At 41.4% G+C, this 19,669-nt stretch overlaps 1 protein-coding gene across 2 annotated transcripts in view; it reads right to left on the reverse strand.

The window, feature by feature from the left end:
* Positions 1–19,669, reverse strand: part of luzp1 (leucine zipper protein 1) — a 43,554-nt gene that overhangs the window by 7,924 nt on the left and 15,961 nt on the right. The window contains exons 2-5 of one of the 2 annotated variants that reach the window (XM_062439951.1): positions 6,873–7,253; positions 4,436–6,719; positions 3,325–3,911; positions 3,015–3,194 (exon numbers count right to left, since the gene is read on the reverse strand). In XM_062439951.1, the coding sequence (XP_062295935.1) occupies positions 3,015–3,194; positions 3,325–3,911; positions 4,436–6,719; positions 6,873–7,004 (3,183 nt within the window). In that variant the 5' untranslated portion in view covers positions 7,005–7,253. Of the gene's footprint in view, positions 1–3,014; positions 3,195–3,324; positions 3,912–4,435; positions 6,720–6,872; positions 7,373–19,669 lie in introns of those variants that run through there. The other variant, XM_062439952.1, reaches the window with a different exon arrangement.

Here is a 19,669-nt window from a genome sequence, read left to right on the forward strand (position 1 = left end):
AGTAAACCGATCTCTGCAATAATCTCATCGCTGGGAAGTGTTTGACAGAAGTGGTCATAAAAAGAAATGACAGTCATGTAGACAGGAGAGAGATTTTATTCTGAGAATTTTCCTGTGCTCATGCTGTTTTAACCAGTTTTTTATGCATAAATGTCCAAAACACTAACTTCATATTGATTAACAACTACTAATTACACGCCTACTCCAGATTTAAGGGATTGTGGTTTGGCCAAAGATAGAGGAGTACAGCTACAAGTGAACATTAATAGGATGTCAGTTAATGATGACTAGCTACATTCCTCCTCCATCAAACCATGTGGCCCCATCTACAAGCTTGTAATAATACAACCCTCTTCTGTCAACCTTTGACACCGCAATCACAAACTAATCCCTAACCTCCCACTGTCCTGACTCCAGCTGTATTTATCCAAACCTCTCGGGAATGGACGCAGTTCAAGACCACTGAAATGTACTGAAAATCCAAACCAAACATTATCGGCTATAAGACATGCTTAAAAAGAGCAATTGTGATTTGAAGCATGTGTTTCTTGCACTCTGGCAATTCTCGATCATAATTGCTATCCAAATGAAGTGACCAGTTCGTGCATCAAACATGGGGATGAACAAGGTTTCACCACAACACAGAATCAATCAAAGGGGTTTAGGAAATTCCCATAACCAAGTAAAAAATGCATAACTGGTGAAAAAAAAAAACTGAAGGAAGGACAACAGTTCATCAGGTCATGGCTGATTTACCACATCACAGCAGAGACAGGGACTTGATTCGAATAGCCCATCTCCAGATTCATCAAGTGTGACTGATGTAGGGCAGTCAGAGAGATGAGACAAAGAGACTTATGAGCGGAGTTGAAAATGAAAAAAGTGGCTCCAGTTCTGAAAATGTGTGTTAAGTCCATGTGGTGGAACTGACGTTGGCACCGAGCCTGACACAATCCCTCAAATGCATGACTCGAAGCCACTTTGTTCATGTGAAGGTCTGGATGAAAAATCAAATAAGGAGTTGGGAATAAAATGGAATAGAGAGGGAGGGGAGCAGTCAGAGGCAAAATAAAAGTCCCCTAATGCTTTCTACCAGTCTATATCAGCACTGAGTATGAAGCCTTAAGGGTTGGGGCTCAGTGTTAGACAGATTTCATGAAGCCCACTGACGTTTTTACGAGAGGGAGTGGTCCTAAAGACAATGCTAAATGTAGTTGCCATGTTTTAATACAATGGCTCGCCTGGCTGGATATAAGACACCCCTAGCTCTCCAGGTCTGTGTCCGTTGTCTTTGCTTACCCCTGCAATCATTGATCAAGAACAGCAGAAATAAAGACACATTATTGCAATACACTAATTCAGTAATCTAAACATGCATAATATACTGTGTCAACAAAAAATGTCAAAAGACCCATATCATGAGAACTCTCTCTAGGATTATCAACAGAAGATCTCAGTGTACTGAATAAATGCAAAACTAAAATAACTCATTGCCCTTAATAACAAACAACACCAAATATGACTGATGATACATTTTGCATGTATGTGTCTGTCTCCTTGGTAACGTCTCCTTGGTACTTATGGAGGCAAGCACAGGGATCTTACTCAAGGGCTCTAGTCCAGCCTAGTTTGTCAAACTGACAGGATGATGTTATTGCAGCCGTGGAGCCCATTCTGTAAGCAGTGTTACAGCCATATGATAATATATTATATACCAATAGACAAGTAAGTTAATACTTTAACCCATTAGCACTTTTCACCTCATCTTTCTGACGACTTGTATAAACTTTCTCACTCCATTTTTTAAGTTGAATGTGAATGCCAAACTCAGTCTAGATGTTCTATAGAGTTGAGTTGTTAATAATGTAGATTAAACTCAAGGTAATTGACGTATATTAAACATTTTATGTAAAACTACTGATAGCAGATGACAAAGGCATGTATATATATATATAGAGAGAGAGAGTACACAGAGGTAAGTATTTGAGCAGTTATCTTCCTTAATGTTTGTGTAAAGAAGCAATGCAGCCTGGCAGGGGCACAGGCTACAATGTGGTGGCACACATAATACAAGAAAACTATTTTCTTCTCCTTTAGGTTTTCCTAACCTCCTTTTCCCCCTGTTGAGGTCTTTTTCATTTCCATCCTCCCTCTCTCTTTTGTCCCACCCTTTTCTCTTTGTGCTTACTGGGGCAGCAGGAGTGGGGCATTGCAGAACTGCTGTGCTAAGCTTGAAGGCGCAGAGCCTGGCGTCAGGGAAAAATACAAGCTGAGCTCTCGTGCAAAGTGGACACACCAGGAGCTAAGCTTTGCGGTTCTACTTTCTGGACTCTTATCTGAAACATATAACTACTTTCAGGGTTTTACGGTTAACACCTTCACCTGTATTACAATTTGTATCTGACAGAGTATTTAAAAAGTTGTATTTGCAGTAATAGTTTAGAAATGTGTTTGTTTTATGAAATGTTGGAAAACTTTACAATAAACACTGCATAAGGGTGTAACACAACTAAATTAATTGCTTTTCCCTCCCATGTCCCATGCATGATGCATTTGGTATTCAATGTAAACAAAACCCTATAAGATCTGTTTCAACCCAGTACCAGGAAACATTTGTCATATTAATGTAGACAAGTACACCATGTATTAGTGATAAGACATGACTTGGACAGAGAGACGACTGTCAGTAGATTTTTAATCAAATGTTTCTCTTTGCTTCTATTCATGTTTTCTCTGAGGGAGCAGTTTTCCTCATCGTGAAAAGATTGAATACTGAGATACTCAGAATGACCTAATTCTGCCAAATATTGACACTATTTCTTTATTTCAGGCTACATCAAATTAATATTTATCATACTTTTTACTTCCTGTGCAGTATGAAGTTCCTTTTCCTCTTTACACATGATTACTTCTTAATTATTTGATTAATTCTTTCTTTCTTTCTTGTACTGTTTGAATTAAACACATTTTATGTGAGCAAAAAAAATATAAGAACTTAAAGTTGTTCGTCCTACCTGTGGTTGTTGCGTGTATGATCGGCCCCAGGACTGAGAGGTAACAGGTGCATGGGGTATGGTCCTTCCCTGGTTTCCTGCTTCCATGGTGGGAGACTGAGAGCTCTTGCCTCGACGGAGCACTGGTTCCTCGACTTCTCTGGTGTTAGTAACCACACTATTGATCCTACGCATGTACACCTGAGAAGAACAAAGAGCTAAACTCATGCAGCCATGAAGTAGTTCACATCAATTTATTATTCTTTTAGTACTAAAAATGTTCTCATTCTCAACTCAAGATATGGTCTCACACATTTATTCATTATCTTACCTCTGCAGGTGATGGCTTGGCTCCCTTTGTTTCTACAGCATTCCCACCAGCTCCTCTGTTTACCACTTCCTCTGTGTCAATGGTGGTCGCCCGATAGGCCCTCCATGTTGTCGCAGTTTCTGCCTCGTCTTCTGACGCACCGTCCGTCATCGTCCTGGCACCCCCTCTTCCTCTACCCATCTCATCCACTGACCCAGGGCCACGGTTCTTCCAGGTGCTTCTAACCGTCACATTCTTCAAGTCAGGTAAACTTTCTTCCTGGGAGTGCTGGGTTTGTCTTTGGCTTCTCCAGCTGGTGACTGTGGTGGTGCTGCTGCTGCTGCTGCTTTCAAAGCCCGACTCTGTGTCGTTAAAGTCTGCGGAGGTCGTTTCTGGGGACTGGAGGCTGAAGTTGCTGCGTTGGCAGCACAGGTGGCTGGTGGTGGTCTCCAGTCTAGAAGTGTTGTGTTGCTTGGATCTTAATGAGGAATCATTGTGGTCATCCGCCCCACAATCTTGGTCCTGGCATGGTCGCAATGTGATCTCACTCTTGGGGATGGAGATTTCATACGGGATGGAGATACTGCCATGGTGCTCGCTGCTGGGGCCTAGTAATTTAATAAAAGTTAAATAAACAAAGGAGAAAAAAGGCTCACAGCAATGTAGTGATGTGAAAATAAATGTTGTTTGTGCAGCACCTCATGTTAAGTCCTTCAACAAAATCTAATTGCAATCATGGAAATGGAAAATACTCTACTTTAAGTGTAATACTATAACAACACAAATATTTATTTAAAATAAAACCAAACATTATTAATGAAGTTACAATTGTATTGCACAAGATGTAGTGATGCTAGTATATGAATAATATAAATGGCTCAAAATGTAAATGTAAACAAAAGTATGACCCTACAGGCACACTAATACTAGAAGTTTTCATTTGTACTGAAGGTGGTGTATGAATGGCCTCATGTCACAATGATGGGAGGCATCCATTGCATGTGTGATCAACAGACACTTTTACTGCAATAATGTTTTCATTTACCATTACAGAATGTATGTGTAAAAGGGTCTAGAGAGTTCAATGAAGTGTAATTGTCTTTGCGAATTGTGAAAATGACAATTACATTACCTATGAGGATGTTACTGGTGGATGTGTGGCGTTCTTTGACAGGCAGGGGTTCACTGGAAATACTGCTGCTGCGGCTGCTGGTTCTGGAGGAGCTTGGGTCATTGGGATAGATGGTTATACTACTGGTCATTTTACTAGCGGTGGACACGATCGGTTTGGTGGAGATTTTGGGCTTGCCATTAGTGGACAAGGGTTCTGAAATCATCACTTCCTTCCTGTCAATCTCAACAATGGCCGGCTTGATGACAGCTCTTGATCTCAGTGCCTCACGCGGGCTGCACACTCGTTGGATCTCAATCCCTGATGGAGTGTGCGTGGGCCCATGGTGGCCTCCCTCGGCTAAATTTGTTCTGCTGTGGAGCTCCTCGTCAAAGGAGCTCCTGGAGGACGATCCCTCTGATTGCGAGTCATGGACATGGGAGTATCTAGAATATCTGGAGGTTGCAGTCCTACTACTTACATTTGTAGTAGTCGTTTCAGTTGCAGGCTCTGGCTCAGAGGGTCTTGACCCAGTAGATTCAGTTTCGGAAGCAGAGGAATGACCCTCTGACCCCTGGTCATTGGGCAGCAGTGGAGTGACATGGGATCTGTAGGCTGTGTAGGAGCCATTGGCTTTGGACAGGGTGGAGGCAACAGACACAGAGACAGATTCCTGAACCTGGTCTATTGATTCCTGATCTGAGGCAGATGCTGTGTCCTTCTCTAGTGCAGATATACTGTTGATGTTACTGGAGGTGTCAGGCACTACATCAGAGCTGTTTGATTCACTGTCACTACCTACATACAATTTTGACAACTTGTCTGCTCTTTTTTTGCTCTGTTCAGACTGTTCGTTCTGTTTGTGAACTGTCCTCATTGGCTTCTGGTCATTAGCTGCTGGAGGGTAGCGACTAAGAACAGACATTTTTTTAACATCACTAGAAGGTGTATTTATAGAGCTGTATGTGGCACCTCTTGTCTTTTCATCAGTTACTCGTCCTGTCTCTCTTATTCTGTTATCAGATGAAATTGCAGTAGTTGAGGTTTTGGGTGTCCTTCTGCTCTTGTGAGCAGGACTAAGAGCTCTCCTCACAGATTTAGGTGAGCTCTCCTCCGAGTGGCTAAGCTCTTTGTTCCTCAGCTTGGTTTCTCTCTTATGCTGAGGAGAGAGATCCCTGCTCCTGTGTTTGGGTGAGCTCGGTTCTGAGACAGTTGCAGCACTCCTGTACTTAGGCTTCTCCTGTCTGAAACCTCCCTTTACAATAATCTCTTCATTCTCAGCTTTGCCGTTCTCCAGGAGCTTAGCGGGGCCTTTGGAGCAAATGATAGAGCTTCCATTGCCATGTTTATCCACATTACTAGTTCCATTTCCTCCAATTCCAACTCTTCCGCACAGCTGCGTCCTGAGCTGTTCCACCTGCTCGCTCAGTTGTCGAGCCCGGTTTCGTTCCATCTGGAACTTCTCATGAAGTTCGCCATTTTTGGACTCAGAGTTCTTCAGGTCCTCCTCCACTATCTCCATCTGCTTGAGCCGGTTCTTCAGCCTCTCTACTTCCTGCGTCAACTCCTTTACTTTGTTGTCCTCCTCCTGAGATCCTTCACTGTTCTTCTCATTCTCAGATTTGTTCATGAGGCCAATGTTGTCATCAGTCAGCTTCAAGTAGTCAAGGCTCTTCTTGCGTCCAGCCAGTTTACTGCTGAGGAGTCCTGTGGATAGCTCATCTTCAATTCTTGACCTCATGAAATCTGCACGACCAGGATCTGCGGAGATGCCGAGTCGATTCTTCTGGTGCTCCAGTTTTTCTGTCAGATTAAGGATGAGCTTCTCATCCTCCCTCTGTTTCTCTAGTAGCCTCTTACGCTCACTCACAAAGGTCTGGGTAAATCCTTTGAATTTCTCAAGCTCCATGGCCAAAACCTGTTCTGCTTTGTCCAACTTTGTCTCAGAGCCCTCCACCTCCTTCAAACGAGCTTTGAGCATATCCAACTCACTCGAGAGCTTCTTGGTTAAGTTCTTCTCCTCATTTAGGCTGAGGCAGAGCTGGCTACAGTCAGACTTGCTTTTCCCAAAGGCTTCTTCCAGTTTCTCCAGTTCTGCCATCCTCCGTTGTATACGTTCAATCTCTGCCCTTAGCTCTACTGTGAGGCTTTCCTCCTCTTCCAGTTTCTCTCTCACCGTGCGACAGAGGTCCTCAGCTTTGCGGACCTCTTCATCCTTACCCTGGATCTTCAGGAGACGTTTTCTCAGAGCCTCCACATCAGCAAGCAGGGATGAGTTGCTGCCTTCTGCCTGGATGATCTTGTCCTGTAGAAGAGAGAGAGAGAGAAAGAGAGATCAACCCATTTAATCTGTTTATGTACTGTATTTATGTTCCACCTCAATCCACTCAATTGCTTCTGAAAAGCAGACACAAACAAACACAAACAAACACACTGTCGGAAATCAACCAGTACTGACCTGGAGGTCAAGCAGCTCATCCTCAGACTTCTGTAGCTTGGTGGTGGCTTCTTCCAGTTCATCAAGTCTTCGACCGAGACTCTGCAGTTTGTGCCGCAGGTGGCGGTGTGTCATGTCTTTGTGATCAGACATGGCCACAAATTTCTTTGAGTTAAGTGTCTTGTATGTGTTCTGTTCTTCTGGTTATTTGATGACAGCGTTTTGGGAGGTCCACATTTGTGTTTGTGTCCTTTAGGCTGGTCTAAAGTGTTATACAGTGGCCAATGTGAAAGGTGTTGTCACTACTCCTTTCTCTCAGCGGTCCGTGTTGTTTTGTTTTTGTTTTTCTCTTTAAAACTTTGAAGTTCCCTCAGAGTGGTGTTTAGCAGACAAATCTGTCATCTGTAGGAGGGAGAGAGGAAACAACACTTAGTCATCGCCAATTTGTCAATGACAGTCATTTGCATTCTAATTCTTGTAACTCAGTGTATTAAAAGGAGTGACAAAAAGGAAAAAAAGAGATTAGCTGGCTACACATGAAAGCAAACAAGCACAGTCAGGATATTATTTCACAGTTTCATCTAATTGCTGTGACACAAACCATAGGACAGGAAAAAATGAGCCAAGTGCCACTGTAGGGCTGTAAACACACACTGGCGGGCACACATACACAAAGACACACACTCTCACGCAAATCCTAGGCAGACAACCAAATGTGAGAGGGACAGGATACAAGACCTAATATTTTAGAGAAGTTAATTACAAATTTGACTAGTCACCATAGAGTTAGTTACCAACCTTTGATCCATAAAAATAAAATGATATGAGCGGGTATTACATGGACATAATATGCAAATACGCTGCACCCTTCTCTTCCTTTTTGTCATTGAACCACCATGTATTTCACCTTGCCTGTCATTTAAGGAAGCTGTGGGTGGGTCGCACTGCTTACATGAGAGTGTGCTGATGGGGGTTTCAACATGGCGGCACATGCACACACACTTTGTTTTCTCCCTGCTCTTGTATCCCACATTGATTTCAGCTTGCCTGCCTTCTGCTGACAGCAGCATATCTCAATAATACCGGCCTCCTTCGCAAATACACAGCCGTCACCGAGGCAACCGCTACATCACAGGCCCGTCACAACACTACACCATTCATGGGCCACTTGGGACGGATGTGATGATAAAACGAAACTGTGACCAGGACTATTAGACAGAGATGAATTAGCTCTGACATGAGGCAAGATCCCATATTAAAGAAATCTAGTAATTGCTACAAATAAGGATGCCGCAGCTGTGTTTTGTTAGTCAGTACAATTGACTCCTTACAACCTTCTTCCATCTCTCAGCCCTGCATTGATCAGTGTGATGAGAACACCGATTATTAGCACAGCACAGTCTGGATATCAGCATGGCTTCCATCAATCGAACAGCAAAGCTTTTGTCTTATGCATGATTCAGGTAAGCGGGCTTTCCTGCCTCTAAATCCTATTACCTCCCTTCCCCCGTCATTCTGCCAAGCTTCCCCCCCACTGACCGCGAGGGAAAAACCGACCTGAGGGTAGGACATAACATCTGCACACATCATCACTTATCGACCCCCTGACAACCAGCTACCACTCCATGTCTCCTCTTTCCCCCTTGTCTACAGTACAATGTTCAAAGACTGACTTTTCTAAAGCTGCAAACCACTACACATAAAGACTACTGTCGCTAGAAGACGTATTTTACATTAAATAACTTAAAGTGCTGTAAAAAAGATCAACCAGTGCAGTAAATTAACTACATCTTTTTATCTACATGAACTATGTGCGTATAACATGGTATACAACAAGGTATAAGTTGCCATTATGGTTTACTTTAGCATAGCTTCACATACTTTCTATCGTTTCATTTGGTGTAAAAGCCCAAACCACTCTCCCCGCAATTCATTAAATGTCTTGTTGAGCATAAACTAAGGCAATCAGCTTTGAAAGTCAATATGGCAGCAATTACTTTATGAAAAAACACAAAGCGTTTCGCTGTAGCGTTTAAATTATTCTTTACTTTCATGAGGTCTAGTGGTTTCTCAGTGGAGTATAAGACTAGAAGGAAGTGCAGGGATTGCAGAAGGAGTAGGCAAAAGACAAATGAGAAAAAAATGCTGGAGAGAAAAGTGCTAGCCTAGCTGTCCATTTGAATGCCAAAACACCTTAGTCAATAAAGTCATTTTGTGCTGCATTAGCTTTGTCCAGCTGTGGCTTGTTAAGCGAGTTGTAGACCACTTTTTCTCTTTTGTCTTGAGCTGGCTGCTGTGGTCCAAAACCTGTCCTGGCTGATCCGGTTCCAGTGGAGTAAAACACTATGAAAAATTCCGATAGATCCAGAAGAGAGCACTCGCTGGCACAACATTCTTAACTAGTATTATTCTGTTTTCATGACGGCTCTTCAAGCTGCACTAGGTTGTTCAAGGAAAATGTAACTGCTGAAGAAGTTGAGAGAATTACTTTTAAACAATGTGCGTAAGCAGAAAAAGGGATTCCCTCTACACCAAAACTAAATAGATTTTTTTATACAATTTGGTGGCATTCTCTCAGTAATCAAACATCTCTCTGGTTTTCACAGATTTCTAATCTCAGTAGGTACTTGTTTTGGGCAACTACAAAATGATTTTTGCTCATGTTCCATATTTAACAACTCTAAAAGCAGTTCTGGTTGAGCCCTGTCCTGGTTAATAATGGTGTCCGTTAGGTCCAGCTACTCCTGTCTTGGCAGGCTGCCTACCTCTTCTCTCATTCTGCCTTTATTTCTTTGCCAGCTCTTTGCTTCCCTCCCTCATCTCTCCCCTCCATCTCTCTCAGACACGCACACCCACACGGCCAAGTGGGCGCTTTTAAGGGGCGGCAGTGCGTGCAAAGCGACTCTGGCAAGGGTCTGCCTCTGCCAAACCAATCAACATACCTGATTCACTTATCACAGGGCCAGGGGCCTCATTAGCTATATACAGGACAAGACAGAGGGGACTTAGAAGAAGAAGCGTGGTGGATGAGATGGAAAGGAGGAGAGAAGAATGGAAAAGATGCAGCGTTTTGGAAGGAAAGGGAGAAGAAAGAGATAAGTTGAAGGAAAGATGGATAAAATTAAGTGGTTACATGTGAGAAACAGCGAGACTGGAGTTTAGGTCATTAGCATTTATACTTGAGCCATGAATTCCTTCCATTTAGGACCTTAGATATGTGCTCGTAAATCCTGAATTCCTGTATTCCTTTGATTTGATTTTCCACACTTCACACTCAAGACTTGGAAGGATAGTCACACACACAAACACACATAAGCACACATAAGAGCCGATTGTACTCCAGTTTGCCGACTCTTCTTCATGTAGGCAAAAGGTGTGTTGTGTGCTGTTTGGGCAAGAACAGATTTTAAGAGGAGTGACTGAAGAAGGGAGGGAAAGTGGGGAAGTACGGCAGGAAGGGGTTGCTGATGTACTCCGAACTCATTCAACAGTTTCATTCCCCTGTTTTGTGCTTAGTTTGACAATTATGGAAAACCTGCAGGGGGGTAGGAGCTGTGAGGCAGGGAAACTGACCCCTTTTATGCAGACACATTCCTAATGATAGACTAACCAGGGCACTGCCAGTCCTTCGCTCTGCCTCGCCTGCTCTTAACCAGGCCACCGACAGACTCCCCAAGGCCCTTGCTGCAAAAAAGCCCATTCCTAACCAGAGTCTGGCCAGAATCCAGAGAGAATATGAAAACATTTTTAAATTATTTTTCTTCAGTCTGCTCTGAGCTAAATACATTTGAGCAATTTGGAGCCCAGACATAATTTCAGTAACTGCTTTCTGAACACATTCCTGTCACTGTATTTTTGCAAGGCTTGTCCAGCCCTGTGTAAGACTGCGTGGCAGACCTCACCTGTGTGATTACTGGGACTTCCTGACACAAGTCTTACAGCAGGACATCATTTAATCTGTCAGTAATTGATAATCTCATTGCAAAATACAAAGAACAGCTTCAACAAACGCTGTTTGATATAAGACAACTTCCATTTCCTGAATTTTGGACAGGAAGTTCCTCTCTTGACCTTTCAGTCCCTTTTGCACTGAGTGACTGCCATCCATGTGAGAAAAACAGGGCACCGAGACGGAGAGTCTGCGAGTCTCTGTGGTTTGAAATAAAAGTTATTGTGGGGGGGTGAAGATACCAAGATAGATCCAGAAAGGAGGATACTAAAATTAGAAATAACGATCAAGGGGACGGTAGCAACACAAGGACACAGTCACTAATGTAAAGCAAGGCTGAACAAAGCAGGCAACTGCCCCGGGGCTTCGGAGGGCTCCAGACTCACCATGTGGCAAACTCTTAGTACTTTAATTCATTTAAAATGTGTTTGTTAATCCTGAATGCACCGCTAGAGAATATGATTAACTAAAGCGATGGGGCCTTAAGGCAATGTCTGTTTTATAATCAGAATTTAGTGAGTTTGTGAGTTACAAGCCTGTTCCATATCTGAAAAGAGAAAGTGATGGCAGACAGATAAAGATACAATTAGAGGGTCAGACAGAGATGGATGCAAGACGACGGGGAATGATAAAAAAATTCAAAAAATTAAAAATAAAATAAATAAAAGGAGGTCTTCATTTTGTCGGTCTTGGACCAAAAACACTGGAAGGATTTGGAAGTTAAACTTTTCAGAAGAGGTCCATCCACTCTTCTCTTCTCTCCAATACACACACACAGAGACACACACACACACACACCAAGGTTACAATCATACACCATATCATTAGGGCTTTAGCCACTCTCTTCCTGCCTGCCTGTTGCCTTCAGTACATTCTGTTCTCTCCATGAAAGAGAGAAAGAAGGAAGGAAAGAAAGAGAAAAAAAATTCCCCTCTCTCTTGCACTTGACGTTAGGTTGGAACTTATGGTTTTGAAGCTCTTCTGCCTCATAAACGCTAGTTAATAAAGGGACAGAGTCCAATCAAAATGCCTCAACCGCATCTTCATGTAGGGGGTTACTGCCAGTTTTACAAATGAATGTTTGACAAATACTCTATGTGTGTGTGTGTGTGTGTGTGTGTGTGTGTGTGTGTGTGTGTGTGTGTGTGTGTGTGTGTGTGTGAGTGAGTGAGGAGGGACGGCTGCTGTGGATGGATGCTGGCACAGCAGTGGAAGCCACAAGATGGTGGAGACCTGCATTTTTCCGTTTTTCCAAGAAAGAGAAAACCGGCATCCCATAATGTTCGGTTTGTCGTTTCCTGAGCTGTCATGTAACTTTTTTCTCGTTTTCTTTCACCCTTTCAGTTTTGCACCGCTTCTGGAAAAATGGTAAAGAAATGGAAGGCAGTGTTGCATTTCAGCAGAAAAATGGATAAGGAACTAAGTTTATGTAGCTTGTCCATTAAAGCGAGCTGAAATGGGATGGAAATACCTTCTTTCCTTGGATTTTTCCCTGAGATCCTGGGACAAATGACCACTTACAATATAAGTATTGAAATGTGGTGGAATAGTGGGTAAACACAACGTCGTCTCTGGTAGAAGAATAGATTTGTTTATGGGAGAAGACATGGAAGTTCACCACAATATCACTATAACAACAAAGCAGAGTCTACAGTGTCTACTTTTCAGGGCATCATCACTTGTTAGCATTAGCAATGTTAAAATATTCCTCAGTGACGATACTTCTTGTTTTGTTTTGTTTTTTTTCTCTCTCTTATATCATTATTATTCTACTACTTCAAATATGGCTTGAATGAAATGTAAAGACAGTCATGCAAACAATGGAGATGATAATGTGACATTTCCTGCTAGGCCTGGCTATGGATTACTGGAAACGCTCATGGACACATTTCTGTTTCTGTCATTTGTAAACAGTCTGATCTCATTTTACATGTTAAGAGGGCCAAGTTGGGTTTCTGGTTCTGAACACTCAAAGCAAAGTACAATAGCAGTTCTTAAAGAGAATTGTTGAGCACAGAGGTTGTTGTTTGACTTGGCCTGAAATCAGTACCTGCCAAATTACAATTATTTCTATCTATTTTAAACATATTTGAACTTGTGAACCAATGGATTTACTGAATAAAGACAACTCTGACTTTTACAAATGAGCTCCCAATATGTATGTTACAAATTATAAATTAAGGAAAATCCTGGGGCGCCTATGGTAATAACTGAACAGAAATCAATCTGTCTAACTTGTTGCAAATAGGTATCAAATATAGAGCTGCAACCTTCAGTGGATTCATTGATTGACAAAAGAAAAAGATTGCAAACTATTTTCATAATCTATTCATCATTTTTTACACAGTTCCAAACATTAGCTGGTTTGAACTTCTCAAATGTGGTGAAACTTGATAGTAAACTGAATATGTTTGAAATTTGGGACTGTGGGTCAAACAAAACAAGAGATATGAAGATGTCACAAGGGACTCAGGGAAATTATAATGGGTGTTTTCACTAATATTTTTCCAATCCTATTTTAATATTGTGTTCATCTAACAGATGGGCTGGAAGACAAAGGCAAAGCTAGCTAAACTTCAAAAATATAATGGACATGTATCAATCACATCCTCTCCTCTCCTCTCCTTTCCTGCCCAACAAAAAAAAAAGATGTAAAGAAAATACCTTCAAAAATCAATCTTGACACACCCCTTATTCAATGTCAAAGTGAGGCCAGTGAGGTCAAACTTTATGCTTATGGTGAAGGTTCTCCTTATGATAAACTTTTATGTGAACGTTACGCTCAGTTTTAGTTCAAAGCTTGGCTGGAAAATAACAATCCTCTCTCCGGTCTTAGCCCAGTAACCCAGAGCCTTTTCTAGGTCTCTCTCCCTCCCTCCCCCTGTCTGTCTACATCAAGTCTTGTTGCTGGGGCTTAAAACGAGCACTCTGCTTATGTGAGGCAGCGTGATAAGATGATGAAAGAGGGAAATATGGGGGAGGGGGTTGATAAATGCCAGAGAAAGGTGGAAGGGTGGTGAGATAGACGTGGCAGGGCAAGAGAGGAAAGCCAGAAGAGTTACAGTACAGTGTCTATATGACCTGCAAATGTCTGACGTTCCTACATAAAAACACATCTTTGACATGCATTTATGACCTGATTGAGGATGTGACTTTTAAGAGGTTGTGTCAAACTCAAAGCCCTCAGAGCTTGTTGGCTCTATTCCTGATCGTGGTGGCAGAGCATTAAAGTGGAGCATGTTCTTCAGCAGAAAACATCAAGGCATACAGGATTACATGCACCAGTCACTGTTGCTGTGACCAAAAAGCAGAGCAGGAGAAATATATTAGATGCTCTATTTAAAACAGCAGCACATGAAAATACTGGGCAGTCAGTTGCTAGCTAGTCCTCAGGCACATTTGCAGCCAAGGAGATCTGGAGCAACTTAAATATAGTCAGTTCTAATAGAAATCCAGTATATCACACAAAAGCAGGCAAGTGGGGATTCACTGACTTGCTCCACAACACTTAATCCAGATGGATGCTCATCAAAATAGGCAAATTTGCTACATTTCCCTGTTACCGCTAACATCTTTCCAGTCTCTTTCGGCTTCAGCACTAGCCCCAAATGTCAAAAACAATAACATCATTTGTAGTGTATTTGTAGTTATTGGCACAACAGGTGTAACTACAGATCCAATGTCTTCACAGGTCCATCTGGTTAGTAACTGAGACCAAGATCAGTCAGGTGTATGTAAAGATATTAGCTTATTATTAGCTTACAGACATACAGCATATATATTAGTCTATTGGTAATGGTATTGGTTTAAATGTCAGAGATACTGTATCTCTGAAGTGCAGTCTATTACTTAATTTGTCCTTCAGAGAAAGTTTATTTTTTGAATGAAAAAAGCCCCTGCACAGTATGTATCTTGGTCCCGAAATTTAAAAGGAAACCCGCACTGGATTCTTGGAAAAGTTTTTGTTTATCATGATTTATCATCATTATCTCTCATATTTGGTATTGGCCTCAAATATCCAGAGTCAGTTGGGCTCTACTGGGGTCCCGTTGTGATGCTGCCGGTCTGTGGATTCAAATGGACTCGATCAACTCTGGTCATGTGGTGAGTCACAGACATCATAGAGGAAACATGTTTTCAATAATTGTTAACAATCTAAAACTCTAGATCTGTGCAGACCTCTAGTACAGATGTGTGTGGACATTGTCATGTTTCAAGTGAAGTACAGTGGGGCATGGATAGTTGTATTCAGACATTCAGGGACAGAACTGTACAATGTGACATGTAACACCATTGGAATCAGCATTTTAATCTGTAAATGTTTGTTATTTTAAAAGAAGCAGTGACTGCAAATACGACGATGTTTATATCATGCTGTTTATAATGTTGAAATTATACTGTATATTACAACATATACAATAGTGTCCACCATCCAGCTTAAATGTATAAGCCAAAATGTGTATATAGCCTACATTTTGATCATGACTGGAATGCGCACTCGCTGATTTGTTAGCTGATATTTAAAGCTGTATGTATACTTGCACCGTTAAAGATATTACTAATACTTGTACATATGTGTGGGCTTTTGTGTATAAACATTTATGCGATTACGAATAAGTGCTTCAGATAAACACAATTTTGGAAATACTCTTGTTATTGATGTAAACACATATTTATGTCCTGTGTGATTTGCCATCGAGCCTCCATGAAATATTTCCCAACTCTACTCCAGCATGTCCTCAGCCTCCTGCCCTCTGTGTTTGGGGTCAGAGGTCACTGACACTGTAAACATGCAAAACACTCCACACGACACAGCAGGGCAAAACAGAGTGAGGCCCTGATTAGGAGAACAGATTGTGTTGTTTTGTACTGCAGGGGCAAACTCAGCTTCATTCTCACTTGATTGTAAAAAAAACACTGGAGTTTTGTGGCTAAATAGTGTGGTTGTTCACAGAGAATGATAAATATTTGTCAATTTAAACTTTAAGCATTTCAGACTTTAAGTGTCAGCAGACTCTATTGACTTATATATGGATTTGAGTGTATGTGTGTGTGAGCTGCTGTCTTGTGGGCTGAAACCACTGGAAGTCCCAGTTATGAAGTGATAGACAGGAAGACTCCAGAAGGAGACAGATAGTAACTTTCTGTCCACACTATGACATTAATGAGTCATGATTAGATAGGATGATGACAGAAAAGAGAAAGAAAATGGAATGGGGAGAGCCATTAAAAAAAAACAAGCTCTGTCTATAGTGGGAATGACTAAAATAAAAATGTAACAATAGTCAGCATGGAAGCAAGACGGTAATGTAACCCTATTTAAAGCTTATTTAAAACATTGATCATGTGATTGAATGGCACAGGAAAAGAAAATAAATAATAAAAAAGCGCCCGACCAATGTATGAAATGGCGGAGCTGATATATCCGTTGATATTAGCTTACTGCAGATATGTCGGCATATAATTAGCCTACCCAAAAAAGGATACAAACATACCAAAAATATTTTTGATATAATTTAGAAACAGTGTCATCATTACAGTGTGTCCACTTGACTATTTTTCAAATGTAAAATATTCAGCTCAGTGTACTTATATCTTGGTCAAAATTAAATATTTCAAGGGATCCTTGTCTCTATGGTTTATTTTATGTTAAATCAGTTACAAATATATGAATACAGGCTGCTGTGTTATTGGATTTTTTTGTCTCTCAAATATAGATATATATTCTTCTTGGTCTTTTTGACATGTCACAGTAAGTAGTAGTAGTAGTAGTAGTAGTAGTAGAATAAAATGAATGATAGCTGAATTCTTTTTTGCTGCTTCAACGTTGTGCATGCTGGCACCCTGTCACACTGTTATGACTTATGACTGTGCTTCTATTATGACAAGTCAAAATGTCAGCTGTGAAAAAGGTCTATACACTGTAAGAACCACAAAAGTAACATGAAAACATTTCTTTCTTGTAGTGATTGAGCCTTTGAAAATGCACTGATGGTACAGTAATGATAATAATAATGATTAGCACAATATCATCTCTACAAAGAAGTCCTTGCTGATGACACCTGAATTTATTGAGGCTGAATCCAGAAAACATGAATAAAAACATTAAAGCAGATGTAAAGACTCAATCTTACTAAATCCAACTGAGAAACTCTTTGACCGACCATAAAGACAGTATTTTCTGTCAGGACAGACACTGGCTACCTATTTAAAGCTACGCCTAACAGCTGTTCAAGCACTCTTACGTATCAGCAGATGTCAGCTAAAACACTTACATGACTCAATGAGTGTACACAGATATGCAGAATTGTGAGCAATGATGAACTGCTAAAAGAGGAATGTGTATGTGAGTGAGTGTCACCATTTCACACCGATAAGAGAACAACACAACAACTCAACATGATGACACTTGTTAGAATCAACACTGGGTAACTAACAGTCTGTGTGTCTGTGTGAATAAGTGTGAGTCAGTCAGAGAGGGAATGAGGTGAGGCAGATGCATAAAAGCTAAGAGAGAGCTTAAGAGCGATAAAACAGATAACGACAGACTTAAAAGCATGCACAAAAATTTGGACCTTGGCAAAAATATACAATTTCTAGGCCTCACTTCAGACTGTGCTCATTTCTCACGCACTGTTAAATCAACATTTTCTAAATCTAACGCTTCATTTCTGGTCAGATCGCAACACACCACACACACTGTGTCTGAGAGCGTCAGACATAGCACGCCAAGCAAAATGTGAGAAATGTAACCACGCACCAGGTGCTACAGAGCGCACAAATGCATTAGCAGGCTTATCAAAGCAGCAAGGTGAAATTTATGGTGCAAACGCTACCTCGCATCCGTTCTTTACATATTTATCCCAGATGGGCAGCGATAAGGAATGTGAAGGAACTACTTGTAAGTCTCAGACTAAAAATAACACAGAAATCATGTAGTACACTGAAGGTGGACAATGATAATGTCATTTGAATTTGTACTGGAAAGTCAGTAATTATATATTTTGCCATTTCCTACAGCAAAGGTCAAGAACAACAGCGTAGCAGCATCTCAATATCACCCCAACCCCCCATTTCTGTCGTTGGACCTTCCTTTAACCTTCTCCCTAATTCCCCTGCCACTGTGCTGCCTTAATACGTCCTGTCCTCTGCACAGGGGAGAGGGGATGACAGCTGACTGTCCAGGAATGATAGATTGGGCATTTTACCAGCTGGGCCCTTGATAGCTGACGACAACTGCCTACAAACACTGTCGATTCATAGATGCATCAATAGCTCTTAACATACAGCCCTTCCACCTTTTCCCTGGCTGCTTGACATCCTGCTCATTCACGGCTTTCCCATCCTCACACATACACACGCACACAAAAACACAGCTTGGTTGGCAGAGCTTGGCAGTGCTTCATCAGCCAGAGCCTTGGCATTAGCTGCCCGCTGCGGCTGAATGGCGACCTCAGTGCCTCCCTGATGAGGAATAAAGAGAAGAGAGAAGAGAGAGAGAGAGAGGGAGAAAGTGAAGGGTAGTGGTGGAAAACCTTAGACGAAGCAAATGCCTGGAGAAAAATGTATGTGATAATGGGAGGTAAGCAAAGACAGATAGAAGAGACAAGGAGGGGAGAGAGAAACAGAGAGAGAGAGAGAGAGGAAGAGATGAGGGGAGGTGACTCCACAGAATGCAGAGCAGGTAGCTGCCAGAGTGGATTACTGCAGCAGGAATGCAGCAACTGGCTGCAGAACGAAGGGAGGGAGGAGGAGACGAGTAGAGCGATAGAGGTAGCAGGAGGCTGATGACGTATACAGACATATGGGATGCTGCCGTTGTTACATATTGTAAATGTAATATGTTGACTATAACTGATAAGCTCCGTAGCTTATTACATTTCACATTAAACTGAAGGTAAACTAAATGACAATTAGTAGAGGATTGAAAGACAGGAGGGTAAATGTTTATGTATGCAGGTATGTAGGTATATGTGTGTTGCATTTATTGAAGTGGGTCCAAGTATTGATGGATTTTTTTATAATCTATTTGCTCATTAGACATTTTTTGTCTGTGAAAAATCAATAAAAATATGAATAAATAAATTAGGGATAGGGTTATGATATTTTGCTCTGTAACCCATTTAAAACATACACACTGACTCAATGACTCATTTTTTAATTTCCCTTGAAATTACCATCAGTGAACAACAAGTGAGACAGTGTTTACTGTCAACACTAGTTTTTACCTAGAATAAAGAGAACAGGAATCAAAATGGAATGTCACTGAAAAAAAAATCATATAGTCAATGCTTTATTTGTTTTAAAAGTATGAATCATTCTTAACTGTATATGCACAGTCATTGACAGTCAGTCATATCCTGATTGTGAGAAACTTAAAGGCCTTAAATAGCATGACGATGACATGAGAAACTCCTTTTCCTGTTTTACTGTCAGTTTTCATGGTCTTTGTTAGTTCCAGACTATTTAGGATGAATTCAGCTCAAGCAGGATGTGAACTGTATCCGGAATAATAAACGCATGTAAATGCAGCAGTTCACTGAAGACACACAGAACGCGTCTTACATTACATTGACCTTACATCTGTGTGAACAGACAGTGGAGCAGACATGGGAAGACAGTGACACATACATGGTTTCTGCTGACTAACCTAATGATAACACACACCCACACCCACCCACACACACACACATTAGCTGCTGTATCTTAAAGCATTGTGTATGTTTATGTGTATGAGTTCACTGACCCATATGTTATAGAATATACAGTATATATGTATTTGTGCCACTCCTGTGTGACTTCAGGCTACAGGGAAGGAAGCATGGCGCCGGCGTTTGTGCCCAACAGGAAACAGACTCACAAAGAGCAG

Source organism: Scomber scombrus, chromosome 19 (assembly GCF_963691925.1).
Source record: "Scomber scombrus chromosome 19, fScoSco1.1, whole genome shotgun sequence".
Taxonomy (NCBI): domain Eukaryota; kingdom Metazoa; phylum Chordata; class Actinopteri; order Scombriformes; family Scombridae; genus Scomber; species Scomber scombrus.